Genomic DNA, 27,003 nt, shown 5'->3' on the forward strand with positions numbered 1-27,003 from the left:
AGCAGAGAGAGTAGCTGCTTCCCGTCCCACATCAACGGTATAATGGTTAGTACTAAACTATTAAATAATTTGTATTAATCATTTTAAAACCAATAGAAAGTGAGTCTAAAAGTTATTTAGATTAGTTTGCGTTTAAATGTTTCACAAAAAGTAGAAAGGAGTGAGAGAAGGAACCCACTTTTCGAGTTGGAAAAGAGGTATCCTCCCCAACCTGAAGGGGCAGGAAACAACTGATAGAGCGGCGGTACTAGAATGACGAAGGCTCAAACACAAAGAGGCTAAAAACAATAAGAAATCTTTCTCTCTTTAACTTTTGGAGAAAGCGGGAAGTTTTTTTTAATAAAAATAAAGAAACTCACACTGGAAAATAAATTAATTCATAAGGTAAGTTTTATACATATATATCTTTAACCATAAAAAAACCTGAGAGGTTGCTTTTTAAATCTCTATCAGCCATGTAGTGATGCATGAGTTATGAGGCCCTTGTTGTCGCCTTTATTGCAATCTCACAAGTGATTGTCTAGTGAACCGTCGAGAGCATCCACCTTTAACCTCTTGCAACTCAGCTCAGATTGAACACATGATTGTCTTAATTATCAGTTCTTCAACCTCTTACAACTCAGCTTCCAAAAACCTTCCAATTTATTACAACTATTAAACAAATATTACTGAGTTCTACAGAAATTATTATCTATATTTGTCTCATGGTTTTGCTACATATAATTACAAAAACAGGTAAACTAGCAGCACTTATGAATGTTCCTTTCCTGAAAAGACTACCTTGGCTGGGGAAATAGTCCAGAAGACAGATCCACGTTCGTAAATTCAATAGAATTACTATTTGATTGACTACGTCCCTCTCTTGTTCGAGCCGTCTCTGTTGCTAAACACTCGTTCAGTTCCACCAACACTTGGCTCATAGTTGGTCTTTCAGCAGAAATTTCAGAAACGCAAGCCATTGCAAGTTCTGTAACTTTCCAGACAGAATTAGTGTCGAAATCTCCAAGCAATCTTGGATCAGAAATGGTCTTAATATCTCCTTTGTCAAGCATGGAACTAACCCAAGTGCTCAGATGAGTCCTGTCACCAGTTTTGGCAATCACTGGTCGGCTTGTAATGATCTCTAGAAGAACAACTCCATAACTATAAACATCGCTTTTTTCAGTCAACCAGTTTGTTACATGGTACCTACCAACCAAAACTTGTAATTAATTTCTAACATAAAAACTAAGGAGTAATTCTCGTCCAAATCGGATTTATTATTAATGTTTGTTATGATCTTATTTAAAACTTTTTTTTATTTTAAATTATAAAGTAATATCTACAAAAATTATAAATATAATATTGACTTGTAAATTAATGAAAAATGAGTTGAATTGTTCAAATTTAGTAATAAACAAATTAAATATATCGTTCAGCATGCCTATTGCCTTATTCTTAAGTTTGTGACAGGTATGCTGCTTGAGACTTACTCGGGATCCAGGTAGCCTGGAGTGCCAGCAACAGTTGTCGACACATGAGAGCCATCTTCGGTTGGAAAAATTCTGGACAGCCCAAAATCAGCTAATTTGGCTTGGAAATTACTGTCCAACAAGATGTTTGTAGTCTTCACGTCTCTGTGCACAATTGGCGGCTTGCAGCCATTGTGAAGATACTCCAATCCTGCATTTTCCATTTTAATGCCATTTTCCATAAAATGAACAACAAAATCTCGTACATGTTTGATTACTGACCTTGTGCTGCGCCAATGGCTATTCGAAGTCTCTCCTCCCAGCTTAAGATATTTACTGGGTCATCGCCTGCATTCATACGAAGAATTTTTTTGCTCAATAATAGAATTTTCATGCAAGTATTTTTACAAATATGTGTAAAACAAACAAAAACGAACCTGAGAGATGGTGTTTTAAGTCTCCATTGGCCATGTATTCATAGATGAGCACCATATGGCTGGGTTCCTCGCAGTATCCGACGAGGGTAGTCAAGTTTTTGTGATGAACTCTCAAAAGAAGTTTAACCTGCCATGGAAATACACACTTTGTAGTATTGTCTCCCAGGGAGTGAAGAGAAAAGTTTGTACAAGAGATCGATGCCTTTACACATGATCATACTACCTCGGCCTGGAACTCTTTGTAGCCTTGAACTGAGGATGGAGAAAGCGTCTTTACAGCTACTTCAGTATCACCCAAGAGGCCATGGTAAACGGTTCCAAATCCTCCCCTGCCAAGAACTCTTTCAAAGTTATTGGTCATTTCCAGGACTTTAGAGTAGGTGAATTGTCGTTTTCTTGACTCTAATATCCTCGCTTGAGCTTCCATCATCTCACCAGCTACTGTAATGTGTAAATAGGAATATTGTGATGAGGTTGAAATATTTATTACTAAACTAAAGTTATAAATATATGTACCTGCTGCTTGTTTCTTTCTTCTTTTAAGGCATATTGCCAGTGATATTGCTGCTACTATCGCAAATAATGCAGAAACCGATACTGTTACTGGAACAACGTAATTCTTCTTGTTATTATCATTGCATGAATCCAATGCACAAAGTTCTGGATTTCCGTCAACACTGGAGTTGATAACGACAAAACATGAGAATTCTTTTTATATTATGAACAAGCCGGATCATGGCTAAGCTTCGGCTCACCTTGTCTGGCTTCGGCCGGGCCACCTTTTCTTGATTTTTAATATTTATTCCATGAAATTATTGGTTGCTTCCTAAATATATTGAGTTATAATGCTCTTTATATGTATATATATATATATATGTTGACCAGCTCTTTATAGATTAAGAAAGATAAATTTCATATTTATATGAGTTGGGTTTTGTCTTGCTAAGTTTTTCCTAAATATAATTTTGTAAAATCTTTCTTTATCAAAAAAAAAAAATCTTATTCGTTTCTCTATGAATTCACTTATAATTTTGCAAGAGAAAAAATGGTGAAAAAAATGAAAATTATTTGGCAGTAAGATCAGAAAATGAATCGGATATGTATCTTCATAAAAGGTAATAGGACTATGGAAACTAAACCTTAGCAATAGCAAGCCATTTTGCCTTCTCTTTAAGAGGTCAACTGGAATTCTACCTGTGAGCCTGTTGCCTGTCAGGTTTCTAAAGAAGCATAAAAAAGAGGGACTCATATGAGAATTTCTTTATAACAAAACTTTCAGATTCAATTGAATCACAAAAGTACTTACAGTACTTCCAAGGACACCAACTTAGAGAGAAAATCAGGCACAGGTCCAATTAAACTATTGTTTGATAAGTCCCTGGCATATTATAATATTAGTCAGAACTGAATTTTTTTCATACATCAAATTCAGAATTCATTTTCAATCAGATTAGCTAGAATACTCACAGAGATCTTAGCGATTTCAGATTGGCTATATCAGAAGCTATCTCACCTGTCAATCCGCTGGAGGATAAGTTCCTAAATGAATTTTCAATAATACTCGTTATTACAAGATGGAATTGAGAAGAAAAATCAATTACGCAAAAACCCAGAAGACATAAACTTACAGTGATGTGATTATAGGTGCTGTCCCATTATAGCTGCAGTTAAGACCATCCCACACATACTCCTGAGGAGCACATGGATCTCCTTGCCAGTTTCTGCTTATTCCATACGTTGACTTGATGCTCATGATTGCGTCAACTATTACATGTTCAATTGCATATATAATCCATATACGCAATTAATCCCAACAGATAAACACTGGAAAGTATTTAACATATAATACTATATAATAAATTACATACTATCAGGTCTGCTTGTTTCTGATTGTAAGAGCTCAATCAAGTAATAAACTTCAACTGCATTAAGAAGAGGCGGCAGAGTTGACCCATCAACTTTGAAGAGGGAAAAGAGATAGTCTCCTCCAGTGATGGCTGATTGGCTGTATGCAGTGCTTGTATACAAGTAAAGAGGAATAATAGGTCCGAACCAGATGGTTCCATTTCGAGAAATGTTGAATTTACGCGACTGGTTAGCTTCAAGCTTCACAACATCGGCGAAGTGCATGTACATATAAAATTGGAAATTTTTGTATTTCACGCTATCGCCTATGGATAGTTGCAAGGGATTGCTGCTGTTTGCTGGTATAACTGCGCTCCTCATCACGATTGGCGGCGGCTGGTAATCGTTATGGCTTCCGACATCAATAGTGAGATTGGTACTTATGTCTGTCAGTTGGATTAAATGAAAGGGATACCAGAAACGATCAAAGATATCATAAGGATACCTGAGGAGACATACACATATGCTTGTTAGAAAACTACATTACAACTTTGAATCCTAGTTAGAGTACAATGATTTAATCACCTGACATGATCTTGATTACTTATTGAACCAAGGTCCAGCCGTTGTCCGATTAAGGCAAGCGCTCCAGCTCCAGACTGAGTTACATACGTAGTATTTCTCAAAGGCCTTAATTCCAATGCTGAAATAAATGGAGTTTCAGAGTTTATATTTACAAGACATATACATATGTAACTCACTGAAGCATCATATATGATCTCCTCTATTACAGGAGTGGATGTATTTTGTATTTGCACTGTAACCCATTTGTTAGGTCCTATGTGCAGGTCAAATTCCGGCAGCTGATTTAAATTATCGTAATTTCCATACATAAAAGTGGCTCTGATCAAATATTTGGTATTTGCAGTAACCGTTACGTTGTAGCAATTTCTGATGCCCTGAGGAAAGCTCCTGACGTACCAAAGCTGCCTGTCAATGCTATTTGTACTGAATTCAGGTGGCAAGCTCCTAGCTACGCCGCTGTAAATGAAGTACGCATCTGAAATGTAATATAGGCTGGTTTTTTCATCAGAATAGCTAGTATTTGCTGGCAACCCACAGTCAAGGCTGATAAAGTCTGAAAAAGGAGACATGTGGTTAGCAAAAATGAAAAAATTTCAACAATTCAAACTGATATCAAGAGGTTGGGATTTGTGTATAGACCTGATTGATCCTGGCCCTGAGCCTGCAGAATTGCAAGTGAAAAAAAACCAAGGACAAGAAATTTGATCTCCATAGTTTGTTCTTGCTTGGAAGAATATAGAAATAATAGATAGCCTCTCCATTTTTATACTACCAAAATCATATGGATGAACCTACAGTGACCAAGTCGATAGTGAGATATGGTGATATATACATATATATTGAAGTTTGGTGACTAGGTCAATTGTAATTACGGCTTTAATTTTTTTTTTTCTCAACTAGGCTTTAAATTAATCTATGCAAGAGTTGGGTCAATTCAATTATTAGAATAAAAATTAATAGTGTAAATTTTAATGAAATAGGTAATGTTTGAAATTTTCATTATCGACTTTTTTTTTTAATTTTAAATGAGCAGGTAATGTGGTCTGCAATCTAACTCCTTATATATATATAATAACTAGGAAAAATTAAATTAAATATTTAAATAATAATAAATCCAATACAATTGTCGCTCTATATTTAAAAAAAAATTTTAAAAAAAGAATTACTATTTAATTTTTATAATATAAAAAAATTTATTAGTTGATTTCTCTATTTTAAAATATATATTAAAATGTTTTTATATTTTAAAAAATTTATTAATTAATTTCTCCATTAATTATAGCAGTTAAATATCGTAAAAAATTTTAAAATAAATCTAATAAGAAGAGAATAATTAATAAATTTTTTAAAAATGGAAGAGATCAACTAATAAATTTTTTAAAAGTATAGAGATTAAATAATAAAATATTTAATGATTAAAATTAATCCTTCATTAATTTTATATTTGACCTCCTTTAAATTTAAATTTATTAAATTAATTTTGTATTTAATCTCCCTTAAATTTAAATTTATTGAATTTATGACGTATAATTATGATATTTGAGTTTCTCGAATATAAAAAAAAAATTAATTTTTATTATTAATTGTTATTATCTATTTGGGTTGGTTGGATTATATTTATAATTTTGATTTGTTTTGATCTAAGAGTTTAGATCGTTCATTAATTTTTTGGTTGGTAATTGTTATTATCTTCGCTAATGACATAATTGATAATTTTGTGGAAGTCATCTTTGCAACTTGTTCCATTTGAAGTAACCATAGGATCAACTTTTTAATATAAGATTGTTGAATATTTTTGGTAAAATTGATAGCCCAACGTCACTATAGAATAATTTAGTTGAAAATTAAGCTACAATTTGGTTGGTTTGGAGGTTACTTTCAAAGAAAAATCTGTAAAATTTAATTGAAAAGTAAATGTAAATAACCCGAAAACTAATTTTCCGTTTGTTTCAATTATTTATCTGCACGTATACATCCAATCACTATAGAATAATTTTCAAAAAGAATGTATACATCCAATCAATTCTCATTTTCTCTTATGGATATGTCCATAGCAACTCAAAGTCGCCTAATCTTAGACGATAGAAAATTGCATAGTTTAACTATGAAAATGAACAAGAGAAACAAAAATGCTACGGCCATCAACAGCACAAAAACCAAGACGATCTCTGAGGTTACTTCATCCAAGATGGTGGAAAGCAGTGCGTTCTTCATGGTTGAAGAAATGGAGCAACGTAAAGCTTGATCGAAGAGGAGAAGTGAAATATATATGAAAGCTGCTTATGATATTGTGTGCTTCCATTGTTGCAAATATTTATAATAATGAATACATGGCATCTTTTGTTTGGTGTCCTGAAGCAATACTTTGCTTCCATGGTGGTTTTCGCATCAACCTTATTTCACTTTCTATTTATATGAAACAGTTCGATTCGAATTAATTCAAATAATTTTTAGATACACTTTTTAAATTAAAATAATTAATTCAAATAGGAATAATTTAGAATAAATTCTATTAATTTGGAATCGTGGCCAATGATGCCCGGGTAATTAGATCAGGATTCTAATAGGATTAGGAAACTTGATTAAATCCCTAAGGCGGCGTGACTTAATACAGTCGGATACAACTTCCTTGTGAATTAGGATCTATATATACAGCGTCGCCGGAGCCACAGTCACAGACTTGAATATCTCTTCGGCAAATAATGGATTCAAGAACCGGCGAGAACCAGGAGAGGAGCAAATACGATTCCGCCATTGATCTTTTTTCTCTGTTGCATGAAGACCTTGTGCTTGATATCTTATCATATTTACCACCGAGGGATGTGGCTCGTTCCTCTGTTTTATCCAAGTCATGGCACCACGTCTGGAATTCCATCCCAACAGAAAATTTCCATTTCTTCTACGACGGACGTCGAGATTCCAATGCTATTAACAACTTCATCAATTCCGTCGATGATTCTTTGCAAGAATTCCGGGGCCGCCAGATTACAAAAATCAAATCATTCTCCTTGTGTTTACCCATTCCTTACGCAGAAGAGTTTCCTTGCCTAGATGATTGGATTGGATTAGTCACCCACCACTGCATTGAAGAGCTACAAATTTGCATTGACTTTGCCATGATCAAGTTTCCTCGGGCCATTTTTCAGGCAAAATCTTTGTCTGTATTGAGATTACAAGGTTTCACTATGAGGGGCACCGTGTTGGGAGGTGATATTACGCTTCCTTGCCTGAAAATTCTGTCTCTATCCGGTGTTTATAATAGTGATTTGATGACAGAAAAGTTCCTGTCGTCTTGCCCTTCGCTTGAGCAATTTTCTATCTTAGCATCAGATTTGAAGAATCTTCATATTTCAAATCTCCCCAAGCTCAAGAAGGTAGAAGCAGAAGTCTCCCATAAAATCCATATTGAAGGATTGAATATTCAAATCCTTCGTTGTACAATATTTCGAAGCAGTGGATTAGAGCTGGAAGAACTTCACTGTAATAATCTGAAGGAGTTGAGCGTACATGCCGACATTACCAACTACTGGATTCAGCAACTTTTTGAGAAATTCCATCTTCTGGAGATTTTGCACTTGAAATCTTTTCAACTCTGCCAAAGGGTTTTTATTTCAAGCCATAAGCTTAAGAGATTAAGCTTAGATTTGAACACACGTCCAGAGGTGCTTGATATTAATGCTCCAAATCTCAAGTCATTAACTTACAGAGGCGAAACTCTCCCTTGTCTCTGTCGTATGAATACATCAAGTCCACAAATTGCCAAAATGGGAATAGATGCCACTAAGGAATTTATTGGGCGGGCGTGGTTTCTTAGGTTGAAGAATTATCTGGGAGTGTTCCACAATCATGAACTCTTGGCTCTAAGTGTTTATTCTAATGAGGTAATATATCAAAACATTATGTTATTTTCTTTCTTTTTCTTTCTATGTTTCTGCAAATGGCTTGCGTTTTTATCTGTTTTTGCTTTAATGGGTTTTAATGGATGAAGATTTCATTCAATCCGACGGAGTGGACAGACAAATATAGACCTCAACCATGCAGGCTCGAACGTATGGAGATTATTCATGTTAAATCTGCAATTATCAGCAACTATTCAGCTCTTTTGGATGGCCTGCTTTGTTGTGCTCCTCCAAGAATTTTACAGTTTAAATATTTACCCAAGCACAACAGTGAGCTCATAAAGGTAATAAATGGTGAAATCTAAATTAGAAATTTGAGGATCAACTAGCTTTATACATACATGACTGTGATTTCATGATTTTGCAGTTCTTTTATGAGACTTTGACCACCAACATGGAAGAACATCAACAGTGTCCATTTAATTGCAAACTATGGTGTTGGAGGCACATCTTGAAAGATGTTAAGATCAAGATTCAGAAGCATAATGGTGTTGAGCAGAAAGGAGAATTTGTGTCTCTGCAAAATCTTGAATGTGGGGATCTTGTTATTTTTGAATTTACATGGTGAACAGAATATCTACTAGTTGATTTGACTCTCAGCTTATAATCTTTTTGGTTTAATTTGATAAAAAGTTTATATGTTGTTTATACTTTTTCTTTTAATATAAAGAGTACTAATGGTATTTGATAAGACTTGATTTTCTTTCATTCCCACATATACAAAGCAAAGTACCAAGCATCAATGCAGCAATAGGACATCACAGGATCTACAAACCCATCTATCAGTTTTAAAATCTAACAAATATTTATAATCATTTAAAATCAAACCCTAAGATAATTTAAAATCAAACCCTAAGATAATTTGGCAAAAATGCTCCTCCTGCATGAGATAATTTGGCAAAAATGCTCCTTCTTCTTTTTCATCTCTAAGTATAAATCATTCAACTCTCCTGAACAAAGTCATTCGAGATAAATCTCGAATAAGGTTTAAAGATTGACGTCGTCGTTGTGATTCCGGAAACTCATAATAACCAGTAAACTTCCATTAAACCTCCATTGAACATTACCTTCCGAAACAACCGAATCAATAAAATGTGAAGAAAAGTCAACTCCAGAAACATACACATGACTTTTCCACATTAACGAAAGGCCTCCACCCAATCCTTGTCTATTGACTGAGAAGCAACCATCAAAATGTAAAAAATTATTAAAAAATTTCATACGAAAACTAAGAGTTTTTGTTTTCATCAAAAATAAAATGTTCGGTTTGTAACTAGTAACCAAATCCTTCAATGCATTAACTGTCCGAGGATTGCCGAGTCCTCGACAATTCCAATACAGGACGATCATTGCTTTCAGCTATCTCGACTTTTGACGAGATGAGCTGCTTCACTGTTGTCATTCGCAGGAGTTTGTTAGAGGCATCCTGTTGAAAGGAAACCCTGTAACAATGTTATGTTTAGTGTTTCTTGACTTTTTTTAGCATCATCATTTATTCGAGTTGCACTGTAAGAATTAGCTGCCAGCTTGTATCGCGTCCCACATCGGGAAATTACGGTAATTCTGAATTATATATAATTGCTAGCACGAAACTACTAAATAACTTGGGTTAACCATTTTGGGCCAAGCGGAAAGTGGGCCCAAAAGTTATTTGGGTCAGTTTGGGCCGGACTGTTTCAATTGGTATCAGAGCCACCTTGGGTCAGACAAATTATGCAGAGCTAATGGACCTACGAGGAAAGGGCTATCCGTGAGAAACGAGGCGGAGCCGCCCGAGGTACTAGCGAACCACAATACCCAAGGGTCCGGTCTTGGTTAGCAATTGTATTCAATTTAGTTGCAATGAGGACGTCGCAAATTTAGCAGAAGAGAGTGTAAAAATCAACTGCCTGCTTGAGCTGCTAGTTTGTGTCGCGTCCCACGTTGGGAAATTACGGTAATTCCGAATTGTATATAATAACTAGCACGAATCTACTAAATAATTTGGGTGAACCATTTTGGATCAAGTGGAAAGTAGTGGGTCAGTTTGGGTCGGGCTTTTTCATGCACTCTCCTTATCAAGCTCAAAACCCAGACCAATTTAGCTAACGTCTCATTATAATAACTAGAAGGAAGGTCTTTAATCAGAATGAGTTAGAGGGATATGGAGAGAATTTTCATTATCTTGTATCTTCTTTCAAACAAGTAGGAATTGATTGTACAACCAAGGGCCCCATTCACTATATTTTCAAAATCAACATTATTAAAAAACCGAAATAGATATCTTTTTACCTCTAATTTTATAATAGATACCTCTCTAAAGAATGCCATAAATCTGCCAAAGAAGTCTGCATATTCTGAAAATTGATTGGACTGCATGTAAGAAACATCTCCATCATATAGAAATCATAAGTGAGGATCGGAATATCTCTGGAATTCTTAAATAGGGATAACAACATCTTCTTTTTCATCGATAGTCAATTGACGCAAATCATCTTCCATGGAGAGGGAAAGAAGAAATTAAATTTAAGAAAGAGGAAAATGCGAGAGTATCGAGCTTAAATATGTCAAAGAGGTTTGCATATTCTGAAAATTGATTGGACTGTATGCGAGAAACATCTCCATCATATAGAAATCATAAGTGAGGATCGGGATATCTCTGGAATTCTTAAATAGGGATAACAACATCTTTTTTTTCATCGATAGTCAATTGGCGCAAATCGTCTTCCATGGAGAGAGAAAGAAGAAATTAAGTTTAAGAAAGAGGAAAATGCGAGAGTATCGAGCTTAAATCTGCCAAAGAGGTCTGTATATTCTGAAAATTGATTGGACTGCATGTGAGAAACATCTCCATCATATAGAAATCATAAGTGATGATCAGAATATTTCTGAAATTATTAAATAGAGATAACAACATTTTCTTTTTCATCGATAGTGAATCGACGCAAATCGTATTCCACGAAAAGGGAAAGAAGAAATTAAATTTAATAAAGAAGAAAATGCGAGAGTATCGAGGCCAAATGAGGACATAGGAAACTTGCAATTAATTGTTATATTAAAATTATTGCCACATTTATTTTTCTAATTAATTTATATACTTCAATTTATTTTTATTTTTAAATAAAATTATTTTAGTAAATTTTTTATTTTTATTTATCATCCAAAACCTCGTCATCCATGTCTCTCTGAGGAATCATGGAGAAGACTGTAAGTCAGAGAAGCAACTCCGATGCAGCAATACACACAACTGATCCTTTATCTCTGTTGCCTGAAGCCCTAGTCCACCATATCATATTCTTTCTACAGCTAAGAGGTGGATCGTATCTCCATTTTATCCAAGTCATGGCACCAATTCTGGAATTCCCTCCCAACCCAAATTTCCGATTCTCCTACGGCGGAAGGGAGGATTCTTATGCTACTGACAAGTTCATCAAATTCGTCGATGATTCTTTGCACAATCTCCGCCGTTGCCACCTAGCAAAAGTCAAAGCGTTCTCCTTATTTTTACCCTATTATCAACAACAACTGTATTCTTGCATGGATGATTGGATCGGATTAGTCACCGAGAATTACATTGAAGAGATAAATATTTCCATCTTGCCCTTCGCTTGAGCAATTTTCTCTTTTATCATCTCGAAGTGTGAATCTTTGTATTCCAAATCTTCCCAAGCTCAAGAAGGTAGAAGCAGATATATTGGGTAAAATTCAGATTGAAGCAGTGAATCTTCAAGTTCTTCATTGTGTATGCTTTCAAAATGAATTAGAGCTGAATGGACTTCACTGTAATAATCTAGAGAAGTTGAGACTATCTGCCCCCATTACGAAGAAATGGATTCAGGAACTTTTTTATAAATTCCATTTTCTTGAGAAATTACACTTGCATTCTTTTCAATCCTGCATAAGGGTTTTTATTTCAAGCCATAAACTTAAGAGATTATGCCGTTATTTTAAAACTAAAATAAATTATTTTATTTAATTAAATTTACAAAAATATTATATTTTGTTTAATAATATTTTATAAATTTGCATTTTCAAATAAATGTTATTCCCCCAAATTAAGGGTGAATTAGAAATCATTGCTGATACGTGAAGCCGATAAAGATAGTGTGTGGATCCGCAGCTTGCCTGTTCAAACTAATCAAAATGGCAACGCCGCCGGGAGTAAACTTCGAGGGGAATCCTCCGGCAGCGCCGCAGCCTCCTGGGACTGACATGACGGGAATGTGCTTTAGAGATCAACTATGGCTGAACACCTACCCTCTCGATCGAAACCTGATATTCGATTACTTCGCGTTGTCCCCTTTCTATGATTGGACTTGCAATAACGAACAGCTTCGATTGCAGTCCATTCACCCCCTCGATCTCTCCCAGCTCACGTATGTATGTGTTTTTTTTTAATTTGTTTGTTTATTTTGGAATGTCAAGCTGTTAATAGGATCTGGTCGGATTATTTTCTGTTTGGTAGATAAGAAAGCATAAAGAAGTGGGAAAAGAAAATTAAACAGTTCGACATTTTTCCCCTGGCCTATGATTTTGTTTAGAAAACCAGAATTTTATTTCAGAATCTAAAAAGTAAGAGCTTTGTAATGGAATTATGTTAAGTTGATTGGGCATTATTTCCTTCTGGGGTTCTACTTTCTATTATTGGTTATTCAAGCAGCAAAATTTTTTCATTTGTGATAATTGAAGAACTTGAAAGATCTTTTTTTTTTTTTTAACATTTCTAAGGAAAATGACGGGCACGGAATACATGCTGAGCGAAGTGATGGAGCCAAATCTATTTGTTTTTCGTAAGCAGAAGAGGGACAGTCCTGAAAAGGTCACTCCAATGCTGACTTATTATATCTTGGATGGATCAATTTACCAAGCACCACAACTTTGCAATGTCTTTGCAGCCCGAATTGTTAGTTTTTCTTTTCTTTTCTTTTTGCCCGTGTTATTCATGATAGATGATTTTTTTAATTTCTGTTTTTTTTTTTTTTATAACAAAGAGCAAGAAGTTTCATTGCGCATTTTGCACTTGTACTCGTATGTTGAAGGTGATCCTAAGCTATGTTTCATTAATTTAAGTCTTTAACCATGTGGCAGGGACGGGCTCTATATTATATATCAAAGGCCTTTACTACTGCTGCCTCTAAGCTGGAAAAGATTGGATATGGTATTGAAGCCCTATACTTTTCCTCATTTAGTTGAATAGTTTTTCTTCTTCTTCTTCTTATTATTACTACTTTGGGGAGCATCCTCACTTCTATTGGAACAACACCTAGTGATGTCAGCCCTTCATGGTTTGTTCAAGTAATTGATGGTGCATTTTTCTTCTTTCAGAAATTTGATTTGTTTGCATGAATGGAAAGGACTAATTCCATGTTAAACAAATATAGTGAGATTATAGGATAAACAGACTTTTCAATCTACCCAAAAAGATTAACTCAACTTTTACACAAGATTATGAATCAATTTTCTGGTGGCAAACTGATTTATGGATCAATTTTGTTTACTGTCATATTTTTCCTATGATTTTTCAGACTTCCATTGGAAAAATATGTGCAGAATGATTTACGAAAAATTAAACCTGCTGAGGCCCCAATCAGACTAAAGGATGAACAATTAAGCCAACAGTGCCTTCATTAGTTGCCTCTGGAGTAAAGGAGTTGCTGTTACATTTTGATAACAAGAAGTATCCAATCCGGATATTTTTCCTTTTCTCAGCCCCATCGTTTTGGTCATCTCTATTGTCACTGTCCAATTGTAGAAATTTCGTTGCATGCTGATGTATTCAGTGATCTTTTATTTTATTTTCATAAGTACTCTTATGCTAGATGTCAATTCATCTTGGTTGCCTCTAAAACAGTCAGCAGTAAGAATGATCACCTTTTGGAATGTGACTTAACCATTTATAAAATTTTACAAAGATGATTTTCCTCCTATAGTTGATGTTGATAACTTCAGCCTATTGCTTACTAGCACAATAGCAGCATAACTTCTCTCGCTCTCTCTTTTTAGTGTCTCTATTACCACATTTCATAGTGAAAGCCTTCTCCATCTTTTTTTTTTTTTGCCTCAGAAGGCCTTCTAAGTCATAGTTAGCTCTTTAAGATTCTTTTGTAACTTCTGATGCAGTTGATGAAGGTGAGGGTGTGCCTTGTGAGCCAAAAACCAATAAAGACTTGATTGACTTCAAGGAAGTTAAGCGAATTGATCATATTCTTGCCTCCTTGCAGCGGAAGGTAACTTTTCACACATCTTCAGCACTCTTCATTTCCATGCATTTTAGATGATTCAAGTTCATAACTAGAATGCTTATTAATTATCCTTTTCTTCTATATCTTTTTCATTATTCCCCAGTAATATGCATGGAGTTATATATAACTTTCAATGCTTTGTTTTAGTGAGAGTAGCATACTTTAACATGGTTGATTTTTATCAGATCTAAGAAGCTTGAAATGATATTCAGGGTGTCTTTTATGTTGAATTTAACATTCTCTTTTCAGAACATTATTGTGTAAGGCTGGAATCCTCAACTAACCAACCTTTCAATAATTTTAATAAAAATAAGAACTTAATAAATCTAAATTCATTTTAAGCTTTCATAGGAGCCATGAATACGTTAGTGATACTGTGGATTTTGGTAATTATTTATCATATCGGTATTGGTCATGGGTATCACCTCATCTTGATGAAGTGGTCTTATATAAGAGCATGTAATAATTCCCTTCTCTATCCATGAAATACTTTAGCTCAACCTCAACTGATAAACAATCTAAGGAGGATTTTGATGTATGGGGTATTTGTGTTGCAGTTACCACCAGCTCCTCCACCGACACCATTTCCCGATGGCTATGCTCCCCCTGCAACAACAGAAGCAGAGAAAAGTGCTGAAACCCAACAAGGAGCAGAGTCACAACCTCCTGTTGATCCAATCATTGACCAAGGTCCTGCCAAAAGAATGAAATTCTGAATAAGGAGTTGTTTTTCTTATTAGAAAGCATTAATATCCATCCACGAAAAGATGGTTAACTAATTTCAGGCCTCTTGTAACTGGTGGAGGATCCAAAAATGTTTGTTAATCATGTAAATATGACGAGTTTTCTACATACCAATAATTTCAATTAATTTTGAGTAGACCTAAAATTCCACCTGGTTAAATTTAGAATTTTAGCGAGTTAAAAATGTTTTTTTTATTTTTTGAAAGAAAAATAGGGAAAGATTATGAATATTAAATACTATTTATAAATTATTGCGGAATAGGATATTGGTTGTGGAGGACCACAAACCAAAGATCTTTAAGGGAATGAGGTTTTCATTTTGACACGTGCAGTGCATGAACTTAAGAGTAATAATAATAACAACACATCATAGAATATGTGTGCTTTCAGCTGCTCCGCTTCACCATCACATCATAGAATATGTGTGCTTTCAGCTGCACGATTCAAACAAGTCATTTGACACGTATTAGTGTAACCTAAGAGTGGTCATAGCATTTCTGTCGCTGTACCCATGACTCGGTGCCACGTCAACTGGGGTCACGAACTAATATGGATTTGTGGTGTGGAATGCAAAGCTGACTCACTCATGAGTGTGAAGATATGATAGAGGTTAGAGCAGGGACCCACATGAAAATCAGAAACGCTGTAGGATTTGGCCTCAACGGCTTGCAAACTTTTCAATATTGTTTTTCAGGACTTTTACATTACTTATTAAATCTACCGTCCATGATTGTTGAATGATTAAAAATCAAAACTCTTATAAACGATATAAATACACATTGAAAATATTTTATTTTTTAATAAATTAATTTAATACAGATAGAATTATACATGTATTTATAAATTAAAAATAAAAAATCTCATTTTTCATCTATTAAAATTTCATTTTATTAAATATTACTATTATTTATAGTTAATATAATAGAAATATACTATTAATATTAATTTAATAAATTTTAATTTTGATATATATTTATTATTCAAAAATATCCTATACATCTCATTAAAAATAAAAAATATCAAATTATAATTTAAAGATTAAATTATAAATGCCTTTCACTGTATTTTATTTCACTCACTTGTAATTCACTGCTACTAAAGTTTGAATAATATAAAAAAATTTATAAGTTAATCTTTCAATTTTAAAAAATATATTAAAATATTTTTAATATCTTAAAAATATACTAATTAATTTATTTATTATTTAATTTTTATAATTTTAAAAAAAATTATTAGTTAATCTCTCAAATATTTTAAAAATCTATTAATTAGTCTCCCTATATTAAAAATATTTTAAATTTTTTTACAATATTTAATAGTTAAAACTAATGAAAAGATTAATTAATATATTTTTTTAAAATATCAGAAATATTTTAATATATTTTTTAAAATTGAGAGATTTAATAATAAATTTCTTCGTATCATAAAAATTAAATAGTAATTTTCCTTAAAATTTTTAATACGTGTATATCAAAGAATAAATAACAAAGATTTTGAAAAAAAAATTATATATATATATATTAATAAAAATATTTTTTTTTCATTAACAAAAAATATATAAATTGTCAAAACTTAGAAATGTATTTAAATTAGGCATATTAAATGAGAAATTCTGATGATTTATATTAATTCATATTTATAATTAAAACTTATAAAAAAACACATGTGTTAAATGTAAATATTCAATAAAATATTTTTAAATTATTAAATTATTTTATTAATCAAATAAAATTTTTAAAAATATATCATAATTTATTATTAACTTTTAAAAATGACCAAAAATTATTAGTGTACCGCGATAATAAGCGTGTAAAATTTTACAGTTGTACTAATATGTAGCCACTAGCGATGTTATTTAAAAAGATACATGGTCTAGTAGCGCAACATTCCACGGCCACGTGGACGTCTTATCGGGACCAATATTATTGTTGTCCAGTAAGTTACAAGGTTTGCGTGTAAAACTTTATGGTCATGTTGACGTTGAGACCTGATTTTGCAGGTGACTTGGATAATTCTTATTTTGAATATGAATTTTATTATAATAGGTTCTGTTTGTCATTGATGATTCCATAGAGTGACTAGATGTGAATACCTAAATTATGGTTTGGTTTATTGGATAATGAATAAATTGTGATTGATTAGAATAGAATGCTTTTAAGATTTATATAAATCCTTCTATTTTCTATGTTAAATAAGAGACTTATAAAATATAGAAAAATTATTAAGAGTTTATCGAGAATATACTGATGAAACCCTCCGACACTCAAATCAGATCTGAAATTTTTTATTAGCTTAAAGAGAAACAAAACGAAGAGAAAAAAAAAAAAAGAAAAAGTTTTGAAGAGAATTGAGAAATGTGTTCGGTATAGAGACGTCCTCTTTTAAGAGTTAAATAAAAAATATATATACTAATCGATCATTCTGATACTGTACTCATGTTTCGTAGGATTGTACGGAAATAGTCTCTTGCAGGTGTGTCAAATGGCTCATTATCCGATTAATTCATACCTTGTTTATTGTGTTCGTTATGTTAATATATTTTACTCACGCATTTATGACCCCAATGATATACCAAAAAGATGACCAGTGTGTTGGAGGTTGGTATCTTACTCTGATTTCATCGGTTCATCATGCTCGAATCATTTAATCTATACAAATATGAGTTTCTTTAGGTCACTAAGACCAATCGCGTTTAGATCACTGAGACCAATCGTGTCTGTACTTGCCCCATTGTAATAGGTTTAAAGGATTCATAATTTCATAAATTTGAATGATTTCATGAATATTTTCAAGTTAAAAGATTTTAAATTTTTAAAGTTTGACATCATCTATTAAAAAAAAAGTCAATTGGCTAAAAAACTCCAATTTTACAAATTTTAACCTTTGTGGTTTAAACTTTTAATTTTGAATAAAAAAATCTTTAAATTTTAAATTTATTGTAATTATAATAATTTTTAAAATTAATTTTGATCGAATTTAAATTAATTCACATAACACATTACGTCATTATTTTTACCATATAATTAACTTTATTAATTTGATTTAAAACTTTAAATTTCTAAATATTTAAAATCTTTAAAATTCTTATTTAAATATAGGAGAATTAAGAATTTTAATTATATAATTTAAAATTTTTATATAATTAATGGTTTAAAATTTTAACTAAAATTTAATTTTAGCTAATAAAATTGCTTTATGTTATAAAAATGATTACATATAATATATCGGGTAAATTAATTTAAATTTAATTAAAATTAATTTAAAAAATTACTATAATTATAATAAATTTAAAAATTAAAATTTTTAATTTAAAATTAAAAATTTAAATTATAAATATAAAATTATTATCTTTTTTAATTAATAGCAAAAAAAAATGCCCCTAATATCGTTGGAGTTGAAGTTGAAGCCTTATGGCAGATTTTCTCACAATTAAAAGAAGATATTAACTCCATGCACACACACATATATATATATTGTGAAACTCAGTGTTGCTAGAATCATATGATTGTAGAGAAGGATATATAACTAAAATGTAAAAATGTTACTTGATTTTCGAATTTTAATAGTTTAGTTACTACATTATGACTTTGTTAAATTAAAAGTATATTTTTAAAATAAATTATTATTTCGTCTTCAATTATGTCAAAAAGTAAAATAATAATTTATTAAACTTAAAAGGAAAATAACAGAGCAAAGGATAAGTTGTGGATTTTTTAAAATTCAAATGGATGAGAATGACTTATCCATAATAAAACTACTAATAGAAAATTAGAAGGAAAAGGAAAATTACACACTGCCTGTTGCCACCTTGCATGGGATTCTCTCTCCCTTGCTCTGTTTGCAAGTCCATGTGGTGAAAAATAGAAAATACAATTTTTTTTAAGAATAAAAAGTACAAATATTTGGTATACGGAATATGGTATTAGCCCATAAAGTATATAATAAAAAAGAAAGTTTGAATTTTCCAGGGAAGGACTCAGGTTCTGCAAATTCTCAGGGAAGGACTCTCCGGCCAATTATAAATACCTATCTTCCATCTTATCCTCATCAATCTTCATATCTTCTTCTCTATTTTTCTTTCTTTCTCATTTCCAGTCTTCTTTCATAATGACTATTCTCATTGAGCAACCACACTTTGGTATTCTTTTTCCCCCCTCTTTTGTAGTAGAATTTTTCTTTTTCCTAACTTATTTTTCTGAGATAAGTTTTCTTGCCAAGTAATTTTGGGTTCTGCTCTTCTTTTTCCTTTGATTTATATATATATATATTTGGTGTTCAATTCCTGAAATATTTGGGATCAACAATTAAAACCCTTTTAATTTTTCCCTTCAATTACAGGGTTTAAGGTAGATGAAAAGATCCCTGGTGATAAGAAAGAACTGGTGCTGGATGGTGGATTTGTGGTGCCACAGACCAACGCTTTTGGCCAAACTTTTAGGTTATTATTATGTTCTCAGAATAATCTATTACAAAATTTTCCCCTTTTTTTAATTTTATAATAATAAAACCCGAACTTAGAGTGATCTGCTTGGTCCAAATGCTTATGCCAGATGGCAGTTTTGGACATCAACCTCTTAAAACTATGGCCAAGAAAATATCTCTGCCCAATTAATTACATCTGCCACATGTTCCAAGCATTGCACTAAGGACTATTTGACAAATGGCATTTTAATGGAGAAGACATCAAATATAAATAATTAAATTCAGTTTTGATGATATTTATGTATGTCCAAAACAGAGACTATGATGCTGAAGGTGAGAGGCAACCAGGTGTGGAGAGTTTCTACAGGATTAATCACATTTGCCAAACCTATGACTTTGTAAGAATATTTACTTTCAGTGATCTCATGTTTCCTAAGGCAACTGTTTTGTTACAACTTGAAATCTTGGATTTTTTGTATTAAAGAACTTAAACAAGTGAAAATTTTCAGGTGAAAAGGATGAGAGAAGAGTATGGGAAGCTGAACAGAGTGGAAATGAGCATATGGGAATGTTGTGAACTTCTTAATAATGTTGTAGATGAGAGTGATCCTGACTTGGATGAACCTCAAATTGAGCATTTGCTGCAAACAGCTGAAGCCATTAGAAAGGATTATCCCAATGAAGACTGGCTGCACTTGACTGGCCTTATTCACGGCAATTTTCTAATCTCAATTCCCCTTTAATTCTACAGCAAACACTTGGCTTCTTTTGAGTTCTGATAATTTCTGAGCCCACCCTAATTGGCCATCAATGTTCTTGTATGGGTTTCAGATCTTGGAAAGGTGCTGCTTCATCCCATCTTTGGTGAGCTTCCTCAGTGGGCAGTTGTTGGTAAGAATCATGTTTCAGCACAGCCATTTACTACAAATAGCACTGAAATTACTAATCTTGATCCGTTTTACAGGTGACACTTTCCCTGTTGGGTGTGCTTTTGACGAATCAATAGTTCATCACAAGGTCATTTCTCATCAAAATCTATACTTCACAATAGAGCTTTTGAACCAATTTATATAAATATATCTGCTAAATTAAGTCTGCTGTACAGTATTTCAAGGAAAATCCTGACTACAATAATCCTGTTTACAACACAAAATATGGAGTTTATTCAGAAGGATGTGGATTAAACAATGTTATGATGTCATGGGGACATGATGATTACATGTATCTGGTAAATTAACCAAATTTAAAATATTATTTTCATAAAATATGATTGAGAAAAATCTGACTTTAGTTTCTGGTTTTACTTTCAGGTGGCAAAGGAGAACAAGACAACTCTACCTTCAGCTGCTCTTTTCATCATCAGATACCATTCATTCTATGGTAATTAATTCTACAATTAAAGAAAAGGGTATGATAAAATATTTCTGTTTTTGTTTCTAATGGAAGAGTTACCATTCCAGCATTACATAGGTCAGGAGCATACAGGCACTTGATCAATGAAGAGGACAAAGAAAATCTAAAGTGGCTCCAAATTTTCAAGTAAATTTCATATTTTTTTTATTTAATTACTCATGAATTTTAGTAATTGTTTTTTGTGGGTTACATAATATATGGTGGTATTAACATTCTATTCAATTTTTGTTTCTGTACATAGCAAATATGACCTCTACAGCAAGAGTAAGGTTCAGATAGATGTGGAAAAGGTCAAGCCATACTACACCTCCCTCATTGAAAAGGTAAAATTATTAATTTTAATTTGTTAATAATTCTATCATTGTTCCAATCTTTGCCCATATGATGTTGCAGTACTTCCCAGCAAAGCTAAAATGGTGAAGATTCTTGAAAAATTCCAAGCTCTATCAGAGAAGATGAGGATGCTTACTTGCTTGTAGAAATTAAGGAGCGTTCCCTGGAAAAATCTGTTGCAGGAATAACAGTTTCTGTACATCTACATATATCTCGAGTGTGATAATTTACTATTTGTTTGCTGATTCTGACAAATAAATTTAGGTTATTAAGTGGTTTTAAATTTTTTTTTTACACGCATTAACAGATTTAATCTGGTGGCAAGTGTATTAGAGACTCATATTTTACTTTCTCCATCCCAATTTTCATTTACAAAAAAATTAAATCTTTTTTCGCGTATCAAAATTCACTAACTCAGCTAATTTAAATTTGCAGCGAATAAATTTATTTATTTATTTTATTATATGCATTATTAGATGACCGACAAATACTGAATAATAATGTATTTAATTAATTTAATTTAAATTATTTCGCTTTCAAGTAATTATCCTTCCGACTTAGTTGTCATGCATTATAATTATAGACATGGAAGCTCAATTTATTAAATACTTTTCTCGAGAAATTTTAAGGGCACACTTTCCTTTATCTATTTAGTTAATTTAAAATAAATAATTATGAAATATTTTTTTTGACAAGAATAAATCTTAATTAACAGTAATTAAAAAAGTTGAGAGCTTTGATTCTGGACCCGTTGGATTGAATACTGAACTTTGAGAGTTTTTTTGAGATTTTAGAATTAAAACAAAATATTTAACTTTTTAAATTTAGATTAAAATTATTTATCAATTTGATATTTGATCGGCCGTATAGCCAGATAATATTATAATTTTAAAAATTTTTATGTATAGTTTCATTTGTACTCCTATTTATTAAAAATAATAAAATATATAAAATATAATGATTATATGTAAATAAATTTATAATTGATATTATTTAATTATTGTGTTACTATCATAATATATTAAAAATATTACTCCTACCACTAATATTATTTAAATTAATAAGTATTTTTAATTTTGTTTTTTAAATAATTGTTTTATTTTTATTTTTTAATTATTAATCATTATATTATTATAATATATTTATATTATATTAATTTGATAATATTACTTATAATATAATTCTTTATAATGATAGATATTTTTAATTATTTTTATAATATGTTTTATTTTTTTAACAGTATTACTATTGTAATCAAATAATAGTTATAAATTTATAAACAGTATTATAATAATATAACATTAATATCATGTTAGTGTATGACTGCATGAGAGCAGTCTAATAAAAATTAAATTTAATTATTGTAATATTAAATATTTATATTAATTAATTAATTTATATTTTTATAAATTATAAATCATTTAATAATATCAATAATAAAATATATTAAATATAATAACATTTTTAATTATGGTATTATTACATTAATATATTAAATAATATTAAAATTTTATTATTATGAAAAATACATAATAAATAATATTAAATACTTTAAATTTAACTCTTATAACTTTAAATATTTATATTAATTAATTAATTTATTTATTTATAAATTATAAATCACTCATCAATACTGTACAGACTTAATGACAGAATAATATATTTTATAAAAATAATTCAATACAGGTCTATCAGTAATAAATTTTTTTTATTATTTTTTATAATATATATTATTATTTTTAATATATTAATATAATAATATTATAATTAAATAATATTATTAATTCTGTATAATTTAATCATAAAATAATATTATTTTATAATTTTAAATATTTTCAAGATAATTTTTTTATTTGACTTTTATAATACCTCTATATATTAAAAATAATAAAATATATTAAATATAATAATTACATATTAATAAATATATAATTAATATTTTTTTAATTATGGTGTTATTATATTAATATATTAAAATATTTATTATTAATATAATATAAATATATTATTATAATATATTAATTAAAAAAAAAAAAAAAGTTAAATGCTTGGCTTGTCGTCACTCATACATACGCAAAACCAAAACTTGTAAATAAAAAAAATTTTAAATATCCGCTGGCAGGAATTCCTCTGCCAGTCAACATGATTTATTTAAAATAAAAAAATTTTTGTCAAAAAGCCCGAACTTTGATAACAACATGCTGCTTGGTTTTCTTTGGACAGGGCTGGTCATTTGTAATGTTCTTACGCTCTGTTTTCATTCAATCAACTCTATCTAAAAAAAAAAAAGCATTATATGAGAATTTTACATGCTCGTTTGAGCATAAGTATTACAGTTCTATATCAAAAATACATCCTTTACTCCGTCAAACAAATTGGAAAGGGGAACCAAAAAAAAAAAAAGAGCTCTGAAGGCTCAGTTAGCCTTCCAGTGATAGATTTTTCAGAATCAGACCTAAGGCCAGGCTCAATGTAATTATTATAATTAAAAAAAATTATTTTTTTAATTTTATATAATATAATTAATGAATATATATCTCAATTATTAAAACTAAACTCTTTAGTCTTTAATTTTAATTCAGTTAAAATTCAATGTACTCCGTCCGCTAATAACTTGTTTATGGTAAAAAGTGAAAAAATATTGTTTATCTTCAAAATATCCTTTTTTCCAATCTCTCAATCTTTTTATATCCAAACAGAATGTGTAATCCATTATAATATTTCAATTATTATATATTAGGAAAATCTTGATTTTCCTAAACTTCCAATCTAACAATCCACCTCAATTTCCCAAATGGTTGTAATTAGTAGAAGAAAGAGAGGATTTTAATGAGAGTAATTTAGTTCAGGTGAAATATAGAATGATGAATATAACTTGTTTGATGAAATGTTAGAAAAGAAAATCTGTAGATGTGAGAATTTGAGATAATTAATAGCAATTTTGATAGAAGAATATCAAATTTTGATGAAATCAAAACTCAAAATAAAAGTATTAAAAACAGAGAGAAGTGGCGAAATTAGGCATTTTGATCTTATCACAAATATAGAAAAGTTGGTCTTTGATTTACGCACAAACGAGAACTAGACATTTCTCACCAACAAGGAATACTTAGCTTGTGGGGTTAGCAAACACAATAATTTTTCAATAGTATTGAAAATGGATTGTTGCAATCTGCAAGTTACACAAATAAGTCTTTGATAGACATTCAAGAAGAGGCTGCTATAGCTGAATCCAATATGGTGTGAAATAATAATCAAAGATTGTAAAATTCAAACAAAACTGCTTCATCTTGCTGTAACCATTCCTATATAAGCCCTTCATGATCTCAGGCACATGCATATTCTCATATCAAAGTTAAAGCAATGGCAACTAACTCTCTCAAGTCTACCATGGTTGCTCTCTTCATCTTTGCATTGGTATTGTCTCCTATGGTGCCATGCGAAGCAGCACGCCCAAGTCATCCTCGAGGTAACCATAATCAACTGCAAAATCAACAGAAGCATTTCAGGTTTGTTGTTTTGGATTCATCTCAAAGTGCTTGATTAATCTCTGTATCTTGCAGGTCTCCTTCAAACAGATGAACCCATTTTCTGTCCTGCTTGTGTTTGTTGCACACCTCCTCCGCCAGGAGAGTGCTGTGAATGCTGCGCTACACCAGTTGATCCTTGAAACTGCATTTGGTTTACCTTTCAGGTGCTTGTCAGCAGTACACAACACAAGCATCATGGATAAATAATAAACACCAAATGTCTCTGTATGAATAAACTATATATATGTAAAACACGAAAGGATTGCTTCTCCTTTCACTACTACGATGTACAAGTAATAATTGGAAATAAAGAGACTATTTAAATTTAATGTTATATTAATATTTTTTTATAATTTTTCACTTGAAAAACGCTATTCGTCTTCTTAATTCTTTTCCCGTACTGTTCAAAATTTTTTCCATGGGGGGCATACAATGCAAATTCAGATGGGCAGCCAAGGTCCAGCCCTGCTACTATGGTTTTCTTTAAGGGGAATGTGTAAATTTATTTTGTTTTGGGTTTGAAGTGGGCTTAATTGTGAGCCCAAGATATGATTGGTCAATATCCAAGTCTAGGAGATTACTAGGTCTAATTAACCTCCATTGAAACACAGTTACACAAAGACTATTGACTCGACTTTCTGCTATGCAAGTGACATGAAGTTGCAATAACATTTCCAAGCTTCAATTATAAAAATGGTGGAAGTCCTGACAATCTAGACTCTCAACATTAAAAATGTACAAGTCTTTGAGAAAATATGAAAACATGAGGTTGGTTAATTGGAAATTTGGGTTGCAAGTTATTATTTACCCACGAAATTTCCATGCATGATGACTTTACACTGCAATAACGTGTCCTAAGGGTCGTCCCATGATGACCTAACAAGCCTATATATACATACCCTTAAATCTTACATATACACAAAACATTGTCCTGTAAGAACAAGCAATGGCAGGCAACTGTTCAAGGCAGATTCTGATGAGCCTTCTCCTTTTCTGCATGGCACTATCTCTGATATTACCTTGTTATGCAGCTCGATATGAACCAGCTGCGTATCACATCAAGGATCCAGGTGAAAACCATCGATCTCTAGTTTTGCAGAAATCTATAATTAATCACTTTGTTTTAGTATAATTATCCTAATTAATTACAATGGTTGTGGCTTGTAGATATTGGTAGATCAAGGCCTATATGTCCTGACTGCGTTTGTTGCAAACCTCCACCACCAGGCTCCTGCTGCAAGTGCTGTGCTGCTCCAATTGACACCCACACTATTAAGGGCTCTCCATGAGACATGGATAATTTGGTGGCCATTAGTAGAATAAAGAGAAACTCTCATGTTGGCCTAAATAATAATATATTGTAAAATGAGTGTGTCAAGACAAAATAATTTCCATAATCTTCTGTTTTCATGAAATAATTAATTTCCCAAATGCTGGGTCGATCCAAGTTTTGCTTTAAGCATAAGCTATTATGATTTCAAAAATCGTTAAATGTCTTCCATTGACTATGAAAACTCTTCAATATATTTGACTTTTTTGGATTTTTGTATTAAAATTTTATAATAAAAATTTAAAATTTCCTTATATATATATAAGAGCCTTTTGTTGACTAAGCCTCCTCTATTCAGTGTTCGTGTCGACAAAATTAATTTAAAAGAAAATAGAAATGGAAACCATTGAGAACTAATTAAGGTTGCAACTGGTTGAAGAGTAAAAAAATATATATATAAAATTCTTTAATGAGATATACATTTAAAAACAGGCTGCTAAAGCTGCAAGAGAACAAGTTGCATTCAAAACAGTGCATGGAAATTCAAATTTGCTATTCAAAGAAAACTGCACCCTCGATATGATAAATACCCTTTAGTTTATTATATATCCAAACCTCATCTCATCACCATATCATCAAAATCATAGTTATCCTTCAAGATTTTAACAAGCAATGGCAACTAATTCTCTCAAGTCTGTGTTGGTCGCTGTCTTCATCTTCGCCATGGTCCTGTCTCCGATGATGCCAGGCGAAGCAGCTCGCCTGGGTCATCGTGGTAATTAATTTATTTACTATGTTATATAGAGAAGCTAATTATAATTAGATTCATCTTAATTAATCTGTAACTATGTTT

At 31.5% G+C, this 27,003-nt stretch overlaps 4 protein-coding genes across 5 annotated transcripts; 3 read left to right on the forward strand and 1 right to left on the reverse strand.

The window, feature by feature from the left end:
* Positions 1-608: 608 nt before the first annotated feature.
* On the reverse strand, positions 609-5,108 carry LOC110626327 (putative leucine-rich repeat receptor-like serine/threonine-protein kinase At2g04300). Of its 2 annotated transcripts, XM_021772154.2 has the most exons (12): positions 4,958-5,108; positions 4,319-4,871; positions 3,757-4,238; positions 3,517-3,652; positions 3,356-3,427; positions 3,195-3,266; positions 3,028-3,108; positions 2,112-2,565; positions 1,889-2,015; positions 1,734-1,799; positions 1,473-1,662; positions 609-1,188 (listed from the first exon to the last, which is right to left on the reverse strand). In XM_021772154.2, the coding sequence occupies exons 1-12, from the start codon at positions 5,028-5,030 to the stop codon at positions 777-779; spliced, it is 2,718 nt and encodes a 905-aa protein (XP_021627846.1). In that variant the 5' UTR covers positions 5,031-5,108; the 3' UTR covers positions 609-776. The 2 variants fall into 2 exon arrangements, with proteins under 2 accessions (XP_021627846.1, XP_043817605.1); XM_043961670.1 differs by lacking the exons at positions 4,319-4,871; positions 4,958-5,108 and having other exon boundaries at positions 2,112-2,329; positions 2,405-2,565; positions 3,517-3,774.
* Positions 5,109-6,896: 1,788 nt separating this feature from the next.
* Positions 6,897-8,807, forward strand: LOC110626670 (putative F-box protein At1g49610). Its single transcript, XM_021772710.2, has 3 exons — positions 6,897-8,199; positions 8,307-8,501; positions 8,585-8,807. The coding sequence occupies exons 1-3, from the start codon at positions 7,021-7,023 to the stop codon at positions 8,783-8,785; spliced, it is 1,575 nt and encodes a 524-aa protein (XP_021628402.1). The 5' UTR covers positions 6,897-7,020; the 3' UTR covers positions 8,786-8,807.
* Positions 8,808-12,231: 3,424 nt separating this feature from the next.
* LOC110626281 (mediator of RNA polymerase II transcription subunit 6) lies at positions 12,232-15,290 on the forward strand. Its single transcript, XM_021772101.2, has 5 exons — positions 12,232-12,572; positions 12,925-13,099; positions 13,285-13,354; positions 14,317-14,423; positions 14,996-15,290. Exons 1-5 carry the CDS (start codon positions 12,340-12,342, stop codon positions 15,152-15,154), a joined length of 744 nt encoding a protein of 247 aa, XP_021627793.1. The 5' UTR covers positions 12,232-12,339; the 3' UTR covers positions 15,155-15,290.
* Positions 15,291-19,162: 3,872 nt separating this feature from the next.
* On the forward strand, positions 19,163-21,633 carry LOC110626259 (inositol oxygenase 1). Its single transcript, XM_021772061.2, has 11 exons — positions 19,163-19,320; positions 19,521-19,620; positions 19,921-20,002; positions 20,114-20,318; positions 20,436-20,495; positions 20,569-20,621; positions 20,710-20,832; positions 20,915-20,984; positions 21,065-21,143; positions 21,259-21,340; positions 21,411-21,633. The coding sequence occupies exons 1-11, from the start codon at positions 19,290-19,292 to the stop codon at positions 21,435-21,437; spliced, it is 912 nt and encodes a 303-aa protein (XP_021627753.1). The 5' UTR covers positions 19,163-19,289; the 3' UTR covers positions 21,438-21,633.
* The last annotated feature ends 5,370 nt before the right edge of the window (positions 21,634-27,003 follow it).

Source organism: Manihot esculenta, chromosome 11 (assembly GCF_001659605.2).
Source record: "Manihot esculenta cultivar AM560-2 chromosome 11, M.esculenta_v8, whole genome shotgun sequence".
Taxonomy (NCBI): Eukaryota; Viridiplantae; Streptophyta; class Magnoliopsida; order Malpighiales; family Euphorbiaceae; genus Manihot; species Manihot esculenta.

What these genes read in the sequence shown, in the direction of transcription:
- LOC110626327 (XM_021772154.2), bottom strand. Translation starts at nt 5,030, where the DNA reads ATGGAGATCAAATTTCTTGTCCTTGGTTTTTTTTCACTTGCAATTCTG. An exon ending in AGAAACAAGCAGACCTGATA is followed by an intron (nt 3,653 to 3,756) that starts GTATGTAATTTA and finishes AACATGTAATAG; the next exon opens with TTGACGCAATCATGAGCATC. An exon ending in ACAAAGAGTTCCAGGCCGAG is followed by an intron (nt 2,016 to 2,111) that starts GTAGTATGATCA and finishes TTTCCATGGCAG; the next exon opens with GTTAAACTTCTTTTGAGAGT.
- LOC110626670 (XM_021772710.2), top strand. Translation starts at nt 7,021, where the DNA reads ATGGATTCAAGAACCGGCGAGAACCAGGAGAGGAGCAAATACGATTCC. An exon ending in TAAGTGTTTATTCTAATGAG is followed by an intron (nt 8,200 to 8,306) that starts GTAATATATCAA and finishes TAATGGATGAAG; the next exon opens with ATTTCATTCAATCCGACGGA. An exon ending in ACAACAGTGAGCTCATAAAG is followed by an intron (nt 8,502 to 8,584) that starts GTAATAAATGGT and finishes ATGATTTTGCAG; the next exon opens with TTCTTTTATGAGACTTTGAC.
- LOC110626281 (XM_021772101.2), top strand. Translation starts at nt 12,340, where the DNA reads ATGGCAACGCCGCCGGGAGTAAACTTCGAGGGGAATCCTCCGGCAGCG. An exon ending in CTCGATCTCTCCCAGCTCAC is followed by an intron (nt 12,573 to 12,924) that starts GTATGTATGTGT and finishes AACATTTCTAAG; the next exon opens with GAAAATGACGGGCACGGAAT. An exon ending in TTGCCTCCTTGCAGCGGAAG is followed by an intron (nt 14,424 to 14,995) that starts GTAACTTTTCAC and finishes TTTGTGTTGCAG; the next exon opens with TTACCACCAGCTCCTCCACC.
- LOC110626259 (XM_021772061.2), top strand. Translation starts at nt 19,290, where the DNA reads ATGACTATTCTCATTGAGCAACCACACTTTG. An exon ending in TCCTCAGTGGGCAGTTGTTG is followed by an intron (nt 20,496 to 20,568) that starts GTAAGAATCATG and finishes TCCGTTTTACAG; the next exon opens with GTGACACTTTCCCTGTTGGG. An exon ending in AATCAATAGTTCATCACAAG is followed by an intron (nt 20,622 to 20,709) that starts GTCATTTCTCAT and finishes TCTGCTGTACAG; the next exon opens with TATTTCAAGGAAAATCCTGA.